At 44.6% G+C, this 16,172-nt stretch overlaps 2 protein-coding genes across 2 annotated transcripts in view; both read left to right on the forward strand.

Annotated features, from left to right (window-relative positions):
• Nucleotides 1-2,266: 2,266 nt before the first annotated feature.
• XCR1 (X-C motif chemokine receptor 1) lies at nt 2,267-8,523 on the forward strand. The gene is made up of 2 exons (XM_033131653.1): nt 2,267-2,392; nt 4,113-8,523. Exon 2 carries the CDS (start codon nt 4,130-4,132, stop codon nt 5,135-5,137), a length of 1,008 nt encoding a protein of 335 aa, XP_032987544.1. The 5' UTR covers nt 2,267-2,392; nt 4,113-4,129; the 3' UTR covers nt 5,138-8,523.
• A 5,529-nt stretch (nt 8,524-14,052) lies between these two features.
• The window catches only part of FYCO1 (FYVE and coiled-coil domain autophagy adaptor 1), a 73,978-nt gene continuing 71,858 nt past the window's right edge, over nt 14,053-16,172 (forward strand). The window contains exon 1 of the mRNA XM_033131495.1: nt 14,053-14,426. The gene's annotated coding sequence lies outside the window, so the exon portion shown is untranslated. The remainder of the gene's footprint in view (nt 14,427-16,172) is intronic.

Below are 16,172 nucleotides of genomic sequence, written 5' to 3' on the forward strand. Positions count from 1 at the left end.
TAGAAGTTTTTCCCTTATGATCAGAAACAAGATAAGAATGTCCACTCTCACAATTACTGTTCAACATTGAACTGGAGTGTTCAGCCAGGGCAATTAGGCAAGGAAAGGAAGAAGAGGGAAAAAAAGCACCCAGACTTGAAAAAAAGAATTAAAACTATCTCTATAAGAAGATGACATGATTTTATAGAAAACCCTAGATTGGCAACAAACAAAACCACAAAAACTATTAAAGCTAATAGATGAGTTCAGCAAAGATGCAGAATACAAGATCAATATATAAAAATCAGTTGTATTTTTATATACTATCAATGAACAATCTGAAAATGAAAGGAAGGAAATAATTTCATATACAATGGCATAAAATTAAAATGCATAGGAATAAATTTAAGCAAGAAAATGTGAAATCTGTACACCAAAACCCACAAAACACGATGGAAAAATATAAAAGAAAATCTAAGTACATGGAATCCAGTGTTCATGGATTGAAAAACTCAATGTTGTTAAAATGGCAATCGATTCATAGGTTCAGTGCGATCCTTAACAGAATTCCTTTTTCATTTCTTGGTAGTGTCCTTTGACACACAACAGTTTTATAGTGTTAGCTCTTCAAGTTGGGACTTTAATCCGTTTTGAGTTAATTTTTGTAACTCACATGAGGTAGGAGTGCAAATTTATTCTTTTGGATGTAGATATCTAGTTATGCCAGCACCATTTGCTGAAAAGGCTGTTCTTTCCCCACTCAGTGGTCTTGGCATACTTGTTGAAACCACTCTCAATCATATTCAATTGATCCATATTTACAATCTTAAATAGAAGAAAGAACAAAATTGGAGGATGCTTACTTCCTAATTTCAAAACTTTCTGCAAAGTTACAGTAATCAAAACAAGGTAGTGCGGGTCTAAGAATAGATCTAGAGAATCATGGAATATAATTTAGAGTTCAGCACTAAAACTTAAAAATCTCTGGGAAGGAAACATAGGTACAAATCTCTGTGACCTTGGGTTAGACAATGGTTTCTTAAATGTGACACCAAAATCACAAGAAACAAACAAAAATATTATAAATTTATCTTCATCAAAATTAAACACTTGGGTGTGTAAAAGGACACTATCAAGAAATTAAAAAAAGAAACCCACAAAATGGGAGTTCTTTGCAAATCACACCTCTGGTAAGAGTTCAGTATCCAGAATATATAAATTACTCTTATGATTTAATAATAAGATGCCAAAAATCCAAATTTTTAAGAGTCAAAGGTTCTGAATATATACTTCTCCAAAAGAAATACCCAAATGACCAATAAGCATATGTAGAGATACTCAACATTGTTATTCATTAAGGAAATGTAAATCTCAATCATAACAAGTCACCATTTCATACCTTGTAATTTTTTTTAAAGGAAACGAACAAGTGTTGGTAAAGATGTGGAGAAATTGAAACTCTCATACAATACTGGTAGGAAAGTAAAATGGTGAAGTTCTATGGAAAGCAGTTTGGCAGTTCCTCAAAAAATTAAACATAGAGTTACCATACAACCCAGAAATTTTACTCCTGGGTGTATACCCAAGGGAATTAAAAATATAGGTCCACATAAAACATGTACATGAGTGTTCAGAGCAGTATTATTCGTAATAGCCAAAAAGTGGAAAAAACCCAAATGTCCTTCAACTGATGCATGGAATAATGAAATGTGGTTTATCCATACAATGGAATTATTCAACCATATTATTCAGTCATGCAACCATAAAAAGAAATGAAGTACTGATACATGGTACAACATGATTTCTTTTGGGGGTGATGGAAAAGTTCTGGGGTTGGATAGTAATGACGATTGTACAACATTGTGAATATGCTAAAAACTTCTGAATTCTGCAGTTTAAAATAGTAAATTTCATGTTACCTGAATTTTATCTCAATTTAAAATAATCATAATCATACATAACTGGTACGTTAATCAAATACAATTTTTGATAAAAATAAAAGTACAGCTTACAAAATGCATTATCCTTTAAGTTCCCTTCTAACTTCAAAATTACCTGCATCTACCCTTGGTGGAACCTAAGGGCTCAGAAGACCCCTAAATTGTCAACCCCACTTGCCTGTGAAGACAGGTTGGGTATCCAGCTCTTTTCTGTGTGACCAGTGCTGTAGCCAAGTTCTAACATGAGGTTTCGGGTGGGAGCAGGGGCACTGGAGGCGGATCAAACCAGGAAGCCTTGAGTTGGGGAGAAGAGGGATTAGTAAAGACTCCCTCTGAAACTTCACACAGGAGTCTTCTCCCACCTCCCTCGAGCCTTCTGGGCAGGGCAGGTGTTTCGGTTTCTTTGAACAAAAATAAGAAACAGAGAAGCACCATTTCTCCTTCAAGACACACGTCAAGAGGTGTAGATATAGGTGAGTACCATTTAAACATGTTTTTGTCTAATTTTAATAAGCTATGCCAGGAGTTCTTAGACTTTAATGTGCCTCAGAACCACCTGGGTTGCTCATAAATATGCAGATTCTCAAGGCTCTGATTCCATAGGTCTGGGGATCCCCCAAAATCTGGTCAATGGATGGTACTTTGAATAGAACTGTCATATATAACACTTTTCTTTTCCTTGTGCTCAAGAAAGTAGAGGCATTTATTTTGTTTCAAGTCGTTATGTAGGTGTTGTTATTATTGGTAATTGGATAATTTAGAGCTGTGTTTCTCAGTTCAAGTTATATTGTGGACCACAGATAAATTTAGTCTCTTAGAGTTGAGTGGGCCACGGAGATGGGGAGGACAGGCAAAAGGGAACCAAACTAGAATGTAACTTGGAGGAGTTTGAGGTTTGGCAACATTCTCCTTTGTATCCCCAAGACCTCCCAGGCCCAGGCCATGAGTGCCTCTGAAATTTTGAGTAAGTGAATGAATAACCAACAAAAAGTGCAATGATTTTTGTAGATGTCTGATACTTCTCATTTGCTGAAAGTTTACGTCATGAATGGATGTTGAGTTTTGTCAAATGCTTTTCTGCATTTATCAAAAAGGATCGTATAGTTTTGTCATTATTCTGTTAATATGGTGATTTAAATTGACTGCTTTCTCAAATATTAAACCAATCTCTTAGTGATTGGATAAGTACCGCTTGGTCAGAATGCATTATACTTTTGAAATACGAGTATACATAGACTTTGGGGCTCTTGTTCTCTAGCTCTTTCGTATGAGAGACGTTTGCTCCGTTTGTGTCGTATCTTTCTGGACTTGTTTCAAGAGACAGCAAGTTTCCTGAAACAATCCTGCCATCATGACTTCTACATTTTATGAGAGGAAGGAAAGGAGGAAGAAAGGAAGGGCGAGATGGAGGGAGAGAAGAGGGGAGGAAATCAAGCAGACATAGTAAATGCTCACTAGACATTTGTTGAGTAAATGAGGGAATGACTCGGGGATCATTAGCCCTATTCCGTAGATGAGGACCAAAGTTTCAAAAAGCTTAAATGGCTTGCCCAGGAGCACAGTAATAGGGCCCAAATTTCATCTTTGAATCCAGTTCCAGGTCTTTGAATCCAGTTCCACTGTTTTCTCCTATACCTACTAGGAGGAGACTGGTCTAACTTCGTGCTACTCAAATGCCAATCTTCAAGGAGAAAATGGGCTTATGACAGAATGTAAATTACTGCACTGCTTCCTTCATCAAGAAAACCTTGCTAGAGACCTTCATCAAGAAAGAATACTAACCAAACTAGCGTATACTTAATGACTCCATGTTCTGGTGAAAGATCCTAATCTTGTTACAAATAGTGCACCAACTAGTACCGTGTTTCCCCAAAAATAAGACCTAGCCAGACCATCAGCTCTAATGCATCTTTTGGAGCAAAAATTAATGTAAGACCCAGTATTATATTATATTACATTACATTATATTATTATATTATGTTATAAAGACCCGGTCTTATATGATTTTAAAATAAGACTGAGTCTTATATTAATTTTTGCTCCAAAAGACTCATTAGAACCGATGGTCCGTCTAGGTCTTATTTTTGGGGAAACACGGTAGCAAGTCCATGGACCACACATTTCTGTAATATGAATTCTCTGGAACTATAGCCTAACCATGTGCCTTTCAACTCCATGTCTCTATCACTTCAGACGCTCTCAATGTCTAGATGGAGCCCTCAGGCATCCCAGAGTCCACCACCCATTACGATTACGATCCTGACAGCTTTCTGTGTGAGAAACGGACCTTCACCTTTGCTGCCTTCAGCACCACCATCCTGTATAGCCTGGTGTTCTTCCTCAGCCTGGTGGGCAACAGCCTGGTGTTGTGGGTCCTGGTGAAGTATGAGAGCCTGGAGTCCCTCACCAATGTCTTCATCCTCAACCTATGCCTCTCGGACCTGGTGTTCTCCTCCTTGTTGCCTCTGTGGACCTTGGAATACCACTGGGGCTGGGTGCTGGGAGACTTCCCCTGCAAGCTCCTCAACATGGTCTTTTCCATCAGCCTCTCCAGCAGCATCTTCTTCCTGACTATCATGACCATCCACCGCTACCTGTCTGTGGTGAACCCCCTCTCATCCCTGCGAGTCCACACCCTCCAATGCCGAGTGCTCGTGACCATAGCTGTGTGGGTCACCAGCATCCTGTCCTCCATCCCTGATGCCATCTTCCACAAAGTGTTTCAGAATCCAGAACCTTCCCGTTGTGATTATTCAGAACTCAAATGGTTCCTGGCCTCAGTCTACCAGCACATCGTCTTCTTCCTGCTCTCCATGGGGATTATCCTGTTCTGCTACGTGGAGATTCTCAGGACCCTGTTTCGGTCACGGTCCAGAAGGCACCACCGGACTGTCAGGCTCATCCTCACCATTGTGCTGGCACACTTCATCAGCTGGGCTCCCTACAACCTGACCCTGTTTCTGCAGACACTGTTGAAACTGGAGGTCATCCGGAGCTGTGAGATCAGCCAGCAGCTGGATTACGTCTTGCTCATCTGCCGCAATTTTGCCTTCTCCCATTGCTGCTTCAACCCAGTGCTTTACGTCTTCGTCGGGGTCAAGTTCCGCAGACACCTCAAAAGTCTGCTCCGGCACTACTGCAGGTCACAGGGGTCCAGCCCTTCCCCGTTACCTCACTCCCCAGGTGCCTTCCACTATGAGGGTGCCTCCTTCTACTGAAAGAGAGCTTGATGCTGCAGGTAGCAATAGACAAAGGAGCTGGAGTGGGAACAAGGAGAAGTGGTACAGGAAGGAGCCCTGCAGAAGGTGCAACACTGGGGAAGCTACAGCATCCTGGTGGCAGGGAGGGGGGTGCTGAAAGAAATACATTACACCAGGTCCATGCCCCCTCTTTTGCAGAAAAGTGGATCCCCACCTGCAAATTGTGTATTGCTATCAAGAAAAAACATTTCTTGGATTCTGAGTTCATCATTCATTCCTTCATTTAGACATGGATTTCTTATTGCTTAGCTCAGAAGGTTCTAAAACAAGGAAGATGTCCCAGAAAGGAGCATCCGTCAAGACTTGATGAGGGGCTGAAATTCACTGTGTGTGATATTTGTGCCCCAGTCGCTCACACTCCAAACCTGAGTCATCTTCGAGCCCTGCGTTTCCTTTCCCTCCACTCCCACTGCCAGATTTATTGCCTCTGCCTGCCCAGTGTCTCTCAGAGATGTTCTTGCCATTATAAGCCCACGGATTCATCCCCCACAATGACCTCGCTTCCTTAGCAGTTTCCTGCTGCTCATCTCTTTCCCCACCAAGTGTCCTCTGCATTGAAATCAGGGTGCTTCGAAAGCCTTACTGGCTCCTAGTTACATAGAAATAAAGCCCAGACACCTTAGCAAGTCTTCCAAGACCCCTTCAATCTAGTGCCAACTGACTTTTCCATTCTTATTCCACCCTAAGCTCCCACCTCCAACCAGCTTGGGATCCAACCACAAAAGACCACTGGCCCCTTTCCAGAGATCCTTCTCCCACTTACCTCTGGGCCCTTGTCATGCTGTCACCTGGGCCTGGAACATGTGCCCTTCTACTCCCTAACCTACAAGCAAGCCTCAGCTGAAAGGCCACCTCCTTCCGGAAGCCCTCCTCAATCTTTAAATCAGGAGTGCCCTCTCTGTTTTGCCGTGGCACTCTGCTTGTCCCCTCGAAAATATTATTTGTCACTTTCCACCACACGTCGTAGTTACACACTTGCATGTCTTATCTCCCTGCCCTTTCAGACTGCAAACTTACCTGTTCCTACACCCTGCTAAGCATGGACCCTGGTGCTCTATCGCTGTGTACTGAGGAGCAAAGAATGACAGCTGTCGTTATTCTTCTAATTTATGCTTTCAGGGGAAATACGCCATGGGGCGCTTTCGACCTTCCTTGCCCCAGGCTGCTTCTTTATAGATACTAACCTTTCTTCCCTAGTCTACATTCAGAGCACATTGTTTAATCTTCTCCATGGCGATGACTATGCTTGACCTTTTAGTTAGTGGTACACATGCCTCCTTCTTACACAGTCTCATAGCTTCACATCCAAAACCGTAGATAAAAAGCCACCCTCTAAACTTAACCACACAGACCTAGTTCCAATCTGTGAACCTGATTCAGCTCTGGAATGGGGCCTTTGGAAAGCTCCCCAGGAGGTTCCGACATGCACCTTAGAAACATTTGGCTGCAAGTCCTCGAAAATGGGAATACCAGAGTCTTGCTCAGTTCCTTGAGCAGGACTTTGCACAGAGTTACTGTGGCACCTAATACATGCTTGTTGAATAAAGTAGCTACTAATACAGCCCTCAGCTGGAGCCTAGAGATGTATTTTTCCCTTCAGTTCCAGCTACAATTTCAATGATCTATTTGCCATTAGGTGGCCAGCCTTGGAGGAATTTGACCTGGCTGGGGAAAAGTGAGGGTCTAATTTCAAGAATTAGGTCAGTAACACCTGCTGGAGAGGGCTGGGTGATGTACCAGTGAAGGGACAAAGCTGTAGGGGACTAACTAACCAATAGGTGGGGCCATTACTCACCATGAATGGAAGAAATAGGAAAAGGAAGGAGACCATGAGATGGTTATAGGGTCAGAGATAAGCCTATGAGCTTCTGTCAGGCTAATCATTTGGCGCCCCCTCAAATTGATAGGATTAAACTTTTGTTCAACTTTTATTTAGATGGTAGGCTCAGCCCAGGGAGCAGAAGGGCAGAGGATTCCAGCTCACACACCCACTTGGCCAAACCAAACCACCATGGGTTTTGAACCCACTTTTCTTAGAAGGCAGGTTCCGGGGGACAGGTTCAAGGACAGGTTCAAGGACACAGAGCATGTCCTTGGAGAAGCTTGCTTCACTGTCCCCACTCCATCCCATTCCGTCACGTACTGAGATGCTCATCCAAGTATTTTTTTCAACAAAACACAGTCATATCACTTGGAGCACTTCATTAAATACAATCGTGCCCATCTCTTTACATCTCTAGTGATGTTTCGGCATTCCCAATAGACTAGCTTCCCGGGGAATCTTTAATCAAGAGTCTTCTCCTAATCCAGCCCCTTGGAAATCCAGGGGAAGAGGCACAGAGACAGAAAGGTATAAACGGGAAGATAGAGGGGCATCCTATCAGAAAGGAGTGTGGGTGAGACCCGTGACCACACTCTATATTCTCTGACCACACTGTTCATTGGCCACAACCTCCAGCTCTCCCCTCCCTCCATCCACTGAAACCACTGCGAAACCTCAGATGGATTCCTATAGGCCTACCCCTCCCTCTCCAGTTGAAGAACGGTGCCCTGGACACAAGGCTGCAGACCTGCCACTCCTGGAACATAAAAAAATCCACAGCAGTTTCTGGGGAAGATCCTCTTCCCAGCATTTCCATTTCCACTCTCAGACAAAATCAAGAAGAGAAGAACCTTGCCGATTCCTGAAAGGAATGCGTCTCCAAGCCCAGGACAGCTCCAGATCTCAGATGACCTCAGCCAGAGTGGCACTTCCTCGAGGATACAACCTGTGTTGCATGTCTAGAATTTTCCTTGGTGCCCAGTAATATTTGTTGTTGGTTAAGTGGATAGGAGATCATATTTTTGCCTTTTTTCTACTTCTGTTTCCTCTTCTGACACTTGTTTATATTATATCTTCTAGTCAGCTCCAGGTATCATCCATGGGCTTCCCATGAATTATTCTCCAGAACCCACCAGCCCAGACATCACTTGGTTTGTTGAACTCCTAATGGCTTTCATTTGTGAAAGCTGCCTGTGACAGGACAAAGAGACCCACAAGTATGGAAAGCCCAGTAGGACAGATTTCCAAAGTAAACTGGCTGAGACAGCTCTCGGAATTTGAGCCCTGACCCCAAACCCCAATACCAAGCTCTTTTTCTTACCCACTGTGACTTTGGGCCTCCCAGAGCCTCAGTGCCGTCGTCTGTAAAACTGTAGAAATGTTGACAACACAAAGATAGACTCTGCCCACGTGGTGGAGGTACCCATGAAATCATGTGTGTAAAAGTACTTGCTTGGCAAATCATTTAGCCCAGACTAATACGAATTACTATTGCAATCATCCCATAAAAACAGAAAGCATCATTGTATCATGTGCTCAAATAAAAGATTAGCATGAATTGGCTTACCTCTGGCTAGTTGTGTCCTCCTCGTTTGTGCCCAGGGTCATTACACAAGATTCCTCCAAGCTGTCTGCTTATGGGGAAACTGGGTGAGGGTCTGGGGTAAAGGGAGGGATACAGAAGAAGGATTGGAGCTAAAATGTGGAACAAGCTCTGTGTGGGTCAGCTGGTGGGAAATTGGCTCCATTTAGGCCTTAGGCAAATTTGTCCAAGGCCACGTCTGTCTGGAGTGCTCTGTGGCTCAGTTTTCGGTCCCCTATCCCACTCTGGTCTGGTAACCCACGTCTTCTGTCTCCAAGTCCAAGGCTTTTTTCTATGTCATGATCTGTTTGTGTCTGAACAAGAACCTTTCAGAGATCTGCCCTCCAGTCAGAAGGAATGACATTGCTTCCTGCTGGGAACTTCAGGCAGCCGGAAAATTTGATGAGAGCTACTTCGCAGGTTTGAGGGGTAGTTTGTGAAGAGGAGCTGGGGTTATCCTAACTCCTCACCAAGTTGTTCTGTATAGATCTCCCCTCTCCACCGTGGAACCAGCTCAGATTTTAGGTGTGAGGTTGTTGTAGTCCCCTCCCGCACAAACCCCCCGCCCTTCCACAAAAGGAAGTGTGACCAGAGGGACCAAAGGAGGACAAAGGCAGCCCAGTTCCTTGACTTTGACCATTTCAGAAAATCAGCCTTGAACATCACTCATGGTTAGAAGAAACGGCCAACAGACGGGCACGGGAAATCGGGTGGTTGCAGGGAAAAGGGGGGCATGAGCAGAGATGTGTAGACCTCCAGGAGGTCCCTGGCCTCATTTATAGAGGGCCTGCTCTGTGTGAGGTCAGGGTGAAGCCAGTGCAAAGCCTGTGTAGGGGGAAATGAGACAGCAGAGATGAATTTGTTCCATTTTCAAGCTGGCCAGCCTCTAGTCATTCACAGTTGGGGAAAGGTTTCCATTGGATTACTCGTCCCAGGAAATTCCTGGCCCTTTTTCCAGATGACCTGGGTGAACCCTCTGCACCAACAGAAAATGACCTCACTTGGTTTTTCACACAACTGGGAATGCATACCTTACGCATGTCATTGAAACGATTCCAAGGCACTTTGCCATGAATTATAGGAGTTTAGAAGAGAACGTACCCACCTGTATCTGCTCTTCCCACTTTGGTTACAATTGGTTCAAACTTCTGCCTCTGATCTTGTCTAATGGTAAGGAAAATATGAGTTTTTAAAAAACAATAATACTGAACATTGTTATTTCTTCAAAGTATCTTCTGTTTATTTCAACGTTAGAGGACTCACAAATGTTGGTTTCATGAGGAAGTCACTCACTTTTCTGGCTGGGCCTCTAGAAAGCCACTTCCCCTCCTTTGGAGTTTATTTTTTCAACTTAACTGGAGCGGTTTGAACTCAGTGATCTGTAAGATCCCTTCCCATGATTAAAAAATAAAGTCTATGGGCCTATAATTTCATGGGTTGCATTTCCATGAGATTCTTCAGGGGATACAAATCTATAGCGTAGGGCATGTTCTGGGCTGAATTGTGTCCCCCACCAAATTCCTATGTTCCAACCCTAACCCCCCATACCTCTGCGTGTGACCTCATCTGGAAGTAGGTTAGTTACATATGCAATTCGTTGAGATGAGGTCATATTGCACTAGGGCAGACCCCTAACCCAATGACTGGTGTCCTTAAAAAAAGGAAAAGTTTGGACACAGACAGGGACAAAGGGAGAAAGCCATGTGTAGACTAGAGTTATACTCCCACAAGCCAAGGAACACCGAAGATTGCCAGCAACCACCCAAAACTAGGAGAACGGTATGGAGCAGATTCTCCCTCAGCCTCAGAAGGAACCAACTCTGCAGACACCTTCATGTTAGACTTCCAGCCTCCAGAACTGTGGGAAAATAAACTTCTGTTGTTTAAGCTACCTCGTCTGTGGGATTTTTTTTTTTTTATGGCAGGCTGAGCAGAATAATACAGGGCACAAATTTCAGTAGGGATGCGGAAATTCCAGTGCATCTCAGAACCCACCCCAATAAGTCTTCTTCGTTTACCCAGCCCACACAGAGCATTGCACCCAACTAAAGACACATACAGGAGATTGGAAACTGACTTTTTCTGAAACCTACTCTGTGCTGGGTCCATACCTTTCCACATTTTCAACTCAGGCTTATCTTGTCCCTTGGTTCTCAATCTGGGCAGTATGCTAGATCATGAGGAGAGCTTCAAAAAATACTGATGCCTGGGTCCTACCCCCAGAGTTTCTGATGCAATTGGTCTGGGGTGTGACCTGGCACCAAGATTTTTAAAAGTTCCCCGGCTGGTTATAATGTAGAGCCAAGTTTGAGAAGCACTGATCTAGTGTATTTATTCATTTGAACACTCACACAATAAATATTCATTGAACGCCTACTATGTGCCAGGCACTGTGCTATGTGCCTTGCACACATTATGCCACATGTTCACAACAACTTTGTAAGGTAGCCATTGTCTTTTTTACCCAGATGAGAAAAGGGAGGCTTGGAGAGATAAATGACTTGCTCAAGCTCATGGGATCCAGATCAGGGATTTTCAACTCAGGCCTATCTTGTCCCCAGATACCTACTTTTCCACCACATCATTCTGCTTCCCCAAACAAGAAATGTGTCCAACAGGACTCTTAGTTATAATCAACAGAAATCACATTCCAGCTGCCATGCAGAAGAAAAATGTATGAAACAATATTGGGCAAGATTGCATCGTGATTGTGTCAGAGATATGTATGTCATGATATCTACAACAACATCACAAGTGATGCAGGAAAATGAAAAAAGAAAGAAATGAATATAATTATACACAAAATGGAGGGAAGTAAAACACGGAAGAGTTTATACTCAGAGAAAGAGAAAAGATGCTGTACAGCTCACAAAACTGACGGGAAGGCAGAAGAAACAGGTAAGACAAAAGAAGCCTATCTCTGGCACAACCACTCCAGAAGCCAGAGGTAGCAGCAGCTCCAGAAGGAACTGCCACTGTCCTGCACATGGCATGTACACGCAGTGCTTGGATGGAGCTAAGGCCACACGCCCATACTCTGGTCCCATGGGAGCTAGGACAGCACACATGGGCTTCCTGTAGGAGAAGTGGGCTCTATCTCCCACCAAAACTCATGTGGTGGGGGATCCTCCCAACTAGGGAAGGAGCTCCGCCACCAAATCTACAAATAGCTGCCACCTGTGGGGATGAGGTTACTGAGGTTTCACTACTGCCCAGCCTTGTTGCAATCTAAGTCAACAATATGGGACACCAGAGGTGTGGCATCACTGCGCCCGGCCAAAAATATCTTAGGAAGAAGACTCTGACAAGCAATACAATCGGACCCCATCCCAAACTGCTCCTTTCAGTACTGCCCCCTGCTCAGGACACCAGAACTATTCAACGAGGAAGTGACACTCTTAGAGAATGGCAAGCTCGATTATTGTAGAATAGTATTATTGAGAATTTCCTTCCTGCCAGCCATTCACTTAAAGGTTATCCCTTGGTAGCAAAGACAAGACTTTTTCTAGGGGGCCCTTTTTAGTTTCTTCTCATATCTCATGTGTAGTTGATTTCCTTTATTCTGAGTGTCAAGAGCCAGTTTAGGGAAAAAAGAATTTTGTTTTTCTAATCAGGAAAAAAGATTTCGTTGCACAATCTTGGGCAATGAAATACTTAAAGCCTCCTTAGTTTGCCTTGAGAATTTGGAGGCTTAATAGTGGAAAAGGCACTGAATTATGAGTCTGAAGATCAGGATTTTCATCCCAGGTGTGCCGCCAGCTGGTTGGGTATGGTGCTGCAAATAGCGATGATAATGATGGTGATGATGATGGTGGTGGTGCTGGTGGTGATGGTGACACTGATGGTGGTGGTGGTGGTGGTGATGGTGATACTGGTGGTAGTGGTGGAAATAGTGATGATCGTGGTGATGAGGATAACAATGATGATAATGGTGACGATGGCAACAGAGATGATGGTGATGGTAACGATGACAAAAACGCCAGAAATTAGTCAGCACTGACTCTATGTGAGGCACCACGCTAGAGTGTTGTCTTGCCTTAGCTCATTTAGTAGTCACAAATGTCATTTGCAATTGCTGTATGCCCCCTTTATACGCCGAAGAAAGTGAAGCATGAAGGAGGTAAGCAAATTACAAGAAGTCACACAGGGAGGATTGAAACCTAAGCCTTCGGGCCACACATTGTGTCTCCTTCTACAAGCCTATTAACATTTTCTAGGCCTTCGTTTCTTCATCTGTAATGCAATGAATTAGATCGGAGGATTTTAACTAGGAATGCCTGACAGAATCACCTGGGAAGGTACTTTAAAATATACACACCAGAACCTCCCCCTTATCAGAGGTACTGATTCAGTAGGTCTGGATGGGGCCCAGGCCTCTGTATGTATAAGGACTTTCCCACGTGATTCCCATGCCCACAGGTGAGAACCCATGAACCAACATACCGTCTGAGTTTCCTTCCATCTCCTCTGGTTTTCCATCTGCACGTGCCAAAGTGTGTTTCCTGGAACACTAATTCCTTAACATGCCTCATGACCAATGGTTCCCATAGTAAATCATCCTGGGAAATGCTGCTGTCCTACCTCCATCTCAGAGACTCCCAGTGCTGCCCTGACCGCCCTGGCCTAAGGCTACTTTAGTCAGGCGTGAGGCATAGACCCTTGCTGTAGTACCCTGCACTTTGAACTTCTCACCTTTTGTGAAAAACAAAATAGGGCAAAATCTAAAAATCATTGTTTGGCTGCCTTGCTGATTATATCCTGGTGTGAGTTAATAGAATTATATAATAATCATTGTTATTGTTATTATTAAGTGCATACAGTGTGCCAGGAATTTGGTAAGCACTTCATATACATTATCTCATTCAGTCCTCAGAACACTCTTCCTCATTACCTGATAAGGAAAAAGACACCGAGAGGAAAAGTGACCTGGCCGGGGTTACATTGCTGGGAGGTGGCCAAGTTGAAACCCCCTCCCCCAGTCTATCTGATGGCAAAGACCACCCAGCTAAGCACACCCAGGTATGCCAGACTGTGATCTGAATCAACAAGAAAATGAAAGGAAGTGATGATTTTGTCATTACCTCCCACAAACACGCTGTAGTAGTAGATATTATTGCATATAGATATTATTAACGAATGCATTTGTTCTATTAAGTCCACTCTCAGAGTACTTTGCAACTTATAAATAGAAAATATAACTAATAAATAGAAATTGAGCAGAGAGTGGGGCAGAAGTTAGGGGTGGAAGTTAACCCCTAAAGTGCTCATTAACACATAGTTTTTGAGCACTCATTTTAAGTAGATCAGTGTATTAAGAAGTAAGGGAGATCAATATATAATGTTTTTTATTTAACCCAACATATCAAAAATATTATCATTTCAACATGTAATGTTAAGTATTTTACATTCGTTTTTTTCGTATTGAGTCGTTGGAATCCAGGTGTATTTTGCACTTACAACACACGCACAATTCAACTCAAACTAGCCGCATTTCAAATTCTCAAGTTAAACATGGACAGCGCTGCTTTCAAGATTCCAGACCCATGGTTTGTGGGCACACGCTGGGATTGCAAGGGTTAACCCACGGCCAGCTGCCAGGAAGAACCAGTAGGAAATGTAAACCTCTGCTCTGCGGAGCATGTCGGGAGTTGTAGTCCGCGTCCATCTGCACGTGACGTCCGATGGATGTTGTAGGCCTTGGCCCTGTGCAGCATGCCGGGAGTTGTAGTCCTCACCCGCCTGTGTTGCGGTCTGCGTATCATGGCCGACCACGCCGTGCTCCCGCGCTCTTCCGCTTGGCCCCAGAAAGTTTCGGTTCTGCCCCGCGGTGGACACACGAGCGCGTAAGTGCCACCGGGGTACCGGCCAGACTTTAGGGGCGTCCAGGCTGCTCTTGGCCCCGGAGCGGAGAACTTCCCTCCGTGCGCGGCTTGTCACCTGTTGCCCTTTCCGTCCCCGCCCATCCCGGGTTACCCACAGACCTCGCCTGAGCTCCTGCCCTTGTCCAGTGGGCCTGGGAAGTACGTCGGGCCTGTAAAACTGACCCTGGAGCCCAGCCTGCCTCAGGTTTTCAGTTAGAAAGACAGACCCGCCAAACACCAGTTGCAATCCCTCTGACGGCCCAGGGGCCGCAAAGGAACCCACCTTGTGGGGGTCTCAGAACAAGCCCTGCGATGTTTTAGGCACAAGAGTTTCTGCTTGCATTGTCCAAGAGGCCGCTGACCTAAGAAGCGTAGATCCTGGCTTAGCTGGGCCGGGGCAGCCCAGACCTTCACTTTGCGAGGCTCCACTGATGCCCTGGTTCCTCCCTTCCCACAAGAAGACGGTTTGTTCATCCCGGGACATCCTCAGGTCACGGCCCATTCTCTTTACTCACTGCCCCTTGTGCCCAGATACAGGGTCTGGAGCTCGGCCTCCGCTGATCGTTCCTGAAACACCTGTGGGTTTGTGGATTGCCTCTGATGTGGCTGCTCCCACTTGGACTGGAGTCTATGCTATTCAGAACCTAGGCTGGGAGATGTAGGGGGAGGGCTGGATTTTATTATTGTTGCAAGAAAGGCACGTGTGGTTGACACATTAACCACGTGGCTCCCCGTTAATGCACATAGGTCCTCTGATACCCCTTGCCACTCTTCACAGCTTTCATTGGCTGCCCTCTCTGGAAAAATAGAGCCCTTGGTGAAACCGCCTGTCTTGGCCACAGCCTCTCTGCCCCTCTGCTTGTCTTACCACAGCAGTTTCCTTTCCCCGCAGAGAAATGGGTCAGCGGCTGTGAGGGCAGAGGATCAGGCCCTAATTTGCTCACTGTCCTCGTGCCACCGGGAGCCTTGTGGTCTCTAGCAAGCTCAACTTCCCTGCCATCTGCCTAATGCGACTTCTGGGTGTTGCAGCTGGGGAGGAGTTGTCATGCTGAGATTTTCTGCTTTCAGTGGCTTCCACCTCCTGAAGTGGGCCCAGGTCGCTGGGCTGCACTTGACTCGCACTTTCTGTGACAAGCACTGTTCACACATCATTGAATGCCCTGTGCCAGTTGTGGGCCATTATTAATGTCACTCTGGAAAGCAGAGTCAATTGTCTCAGTGATGGGCTGTGGCCTTCTTTGATTAAAAGGATCTGAAAAGGCTCTTGCTTTAGGAAATGGGTCTTCTACTTCATTTAGTTTTTAAATTGTTTTCAGTATTTGATTAGGAAGATGGTTAAACATACAGAATCGTTGAAAGAATTGTACCACCTGTGAGGTTCTACAATTAATGTTTTACTTCGGTGATTTTTGTGGCTTTAGAGTCGATCTTGTAACTGCTCTTTGGGTGGTCTTTGCTCCTTGTGTCTGGTTTTGGGGCACCAGCATGGGTTCAGGAACTACGCGTTTAGCCTGGTCCTTTTGGGGCAGCGATGGCTCCCACAGATGTCTGTGATGAGAGGAACCACTTAAAACGGGTGTCTGGGAGGAAGAATTATCCTTGACTCTTCAAGGTTCTTCTGGCTGGACTAATAATCAAGTTAAAACGAGACAGATTAGCAGGAGAAAAACAAATTAAAGTTTAATAATATGTGTACCTCCTGTATACTTGAGAGAGACCCAGGAACAC

Source organism: Rhinolophus ferrumequinum, chromosome 17, assembly GCF_004115265.2.
Source record: "Rhinolophus ferrumequinum isolate MPI-CBG mRhiFer1 chromosome 17, mRhiFer1_v1.p, whole genome shotgun sequence".
Lineage (NCBI taxonomy): Eukaryota > Metazoa > Chordata > Mammalia > Chiroptera > Rhinolophidae > Rhinolophus > Rhinolophus ferrumequinum.

Bases quoted from the DNA above. Each gene is read 5' to 3' on its own strand.
- XCR1 (XM_033131653.1), top strand. From the start codon at position 4,130: ATGGAGCCCTCAGGCATCCCAGAGTCCACCACCCATTACGATTACGAT.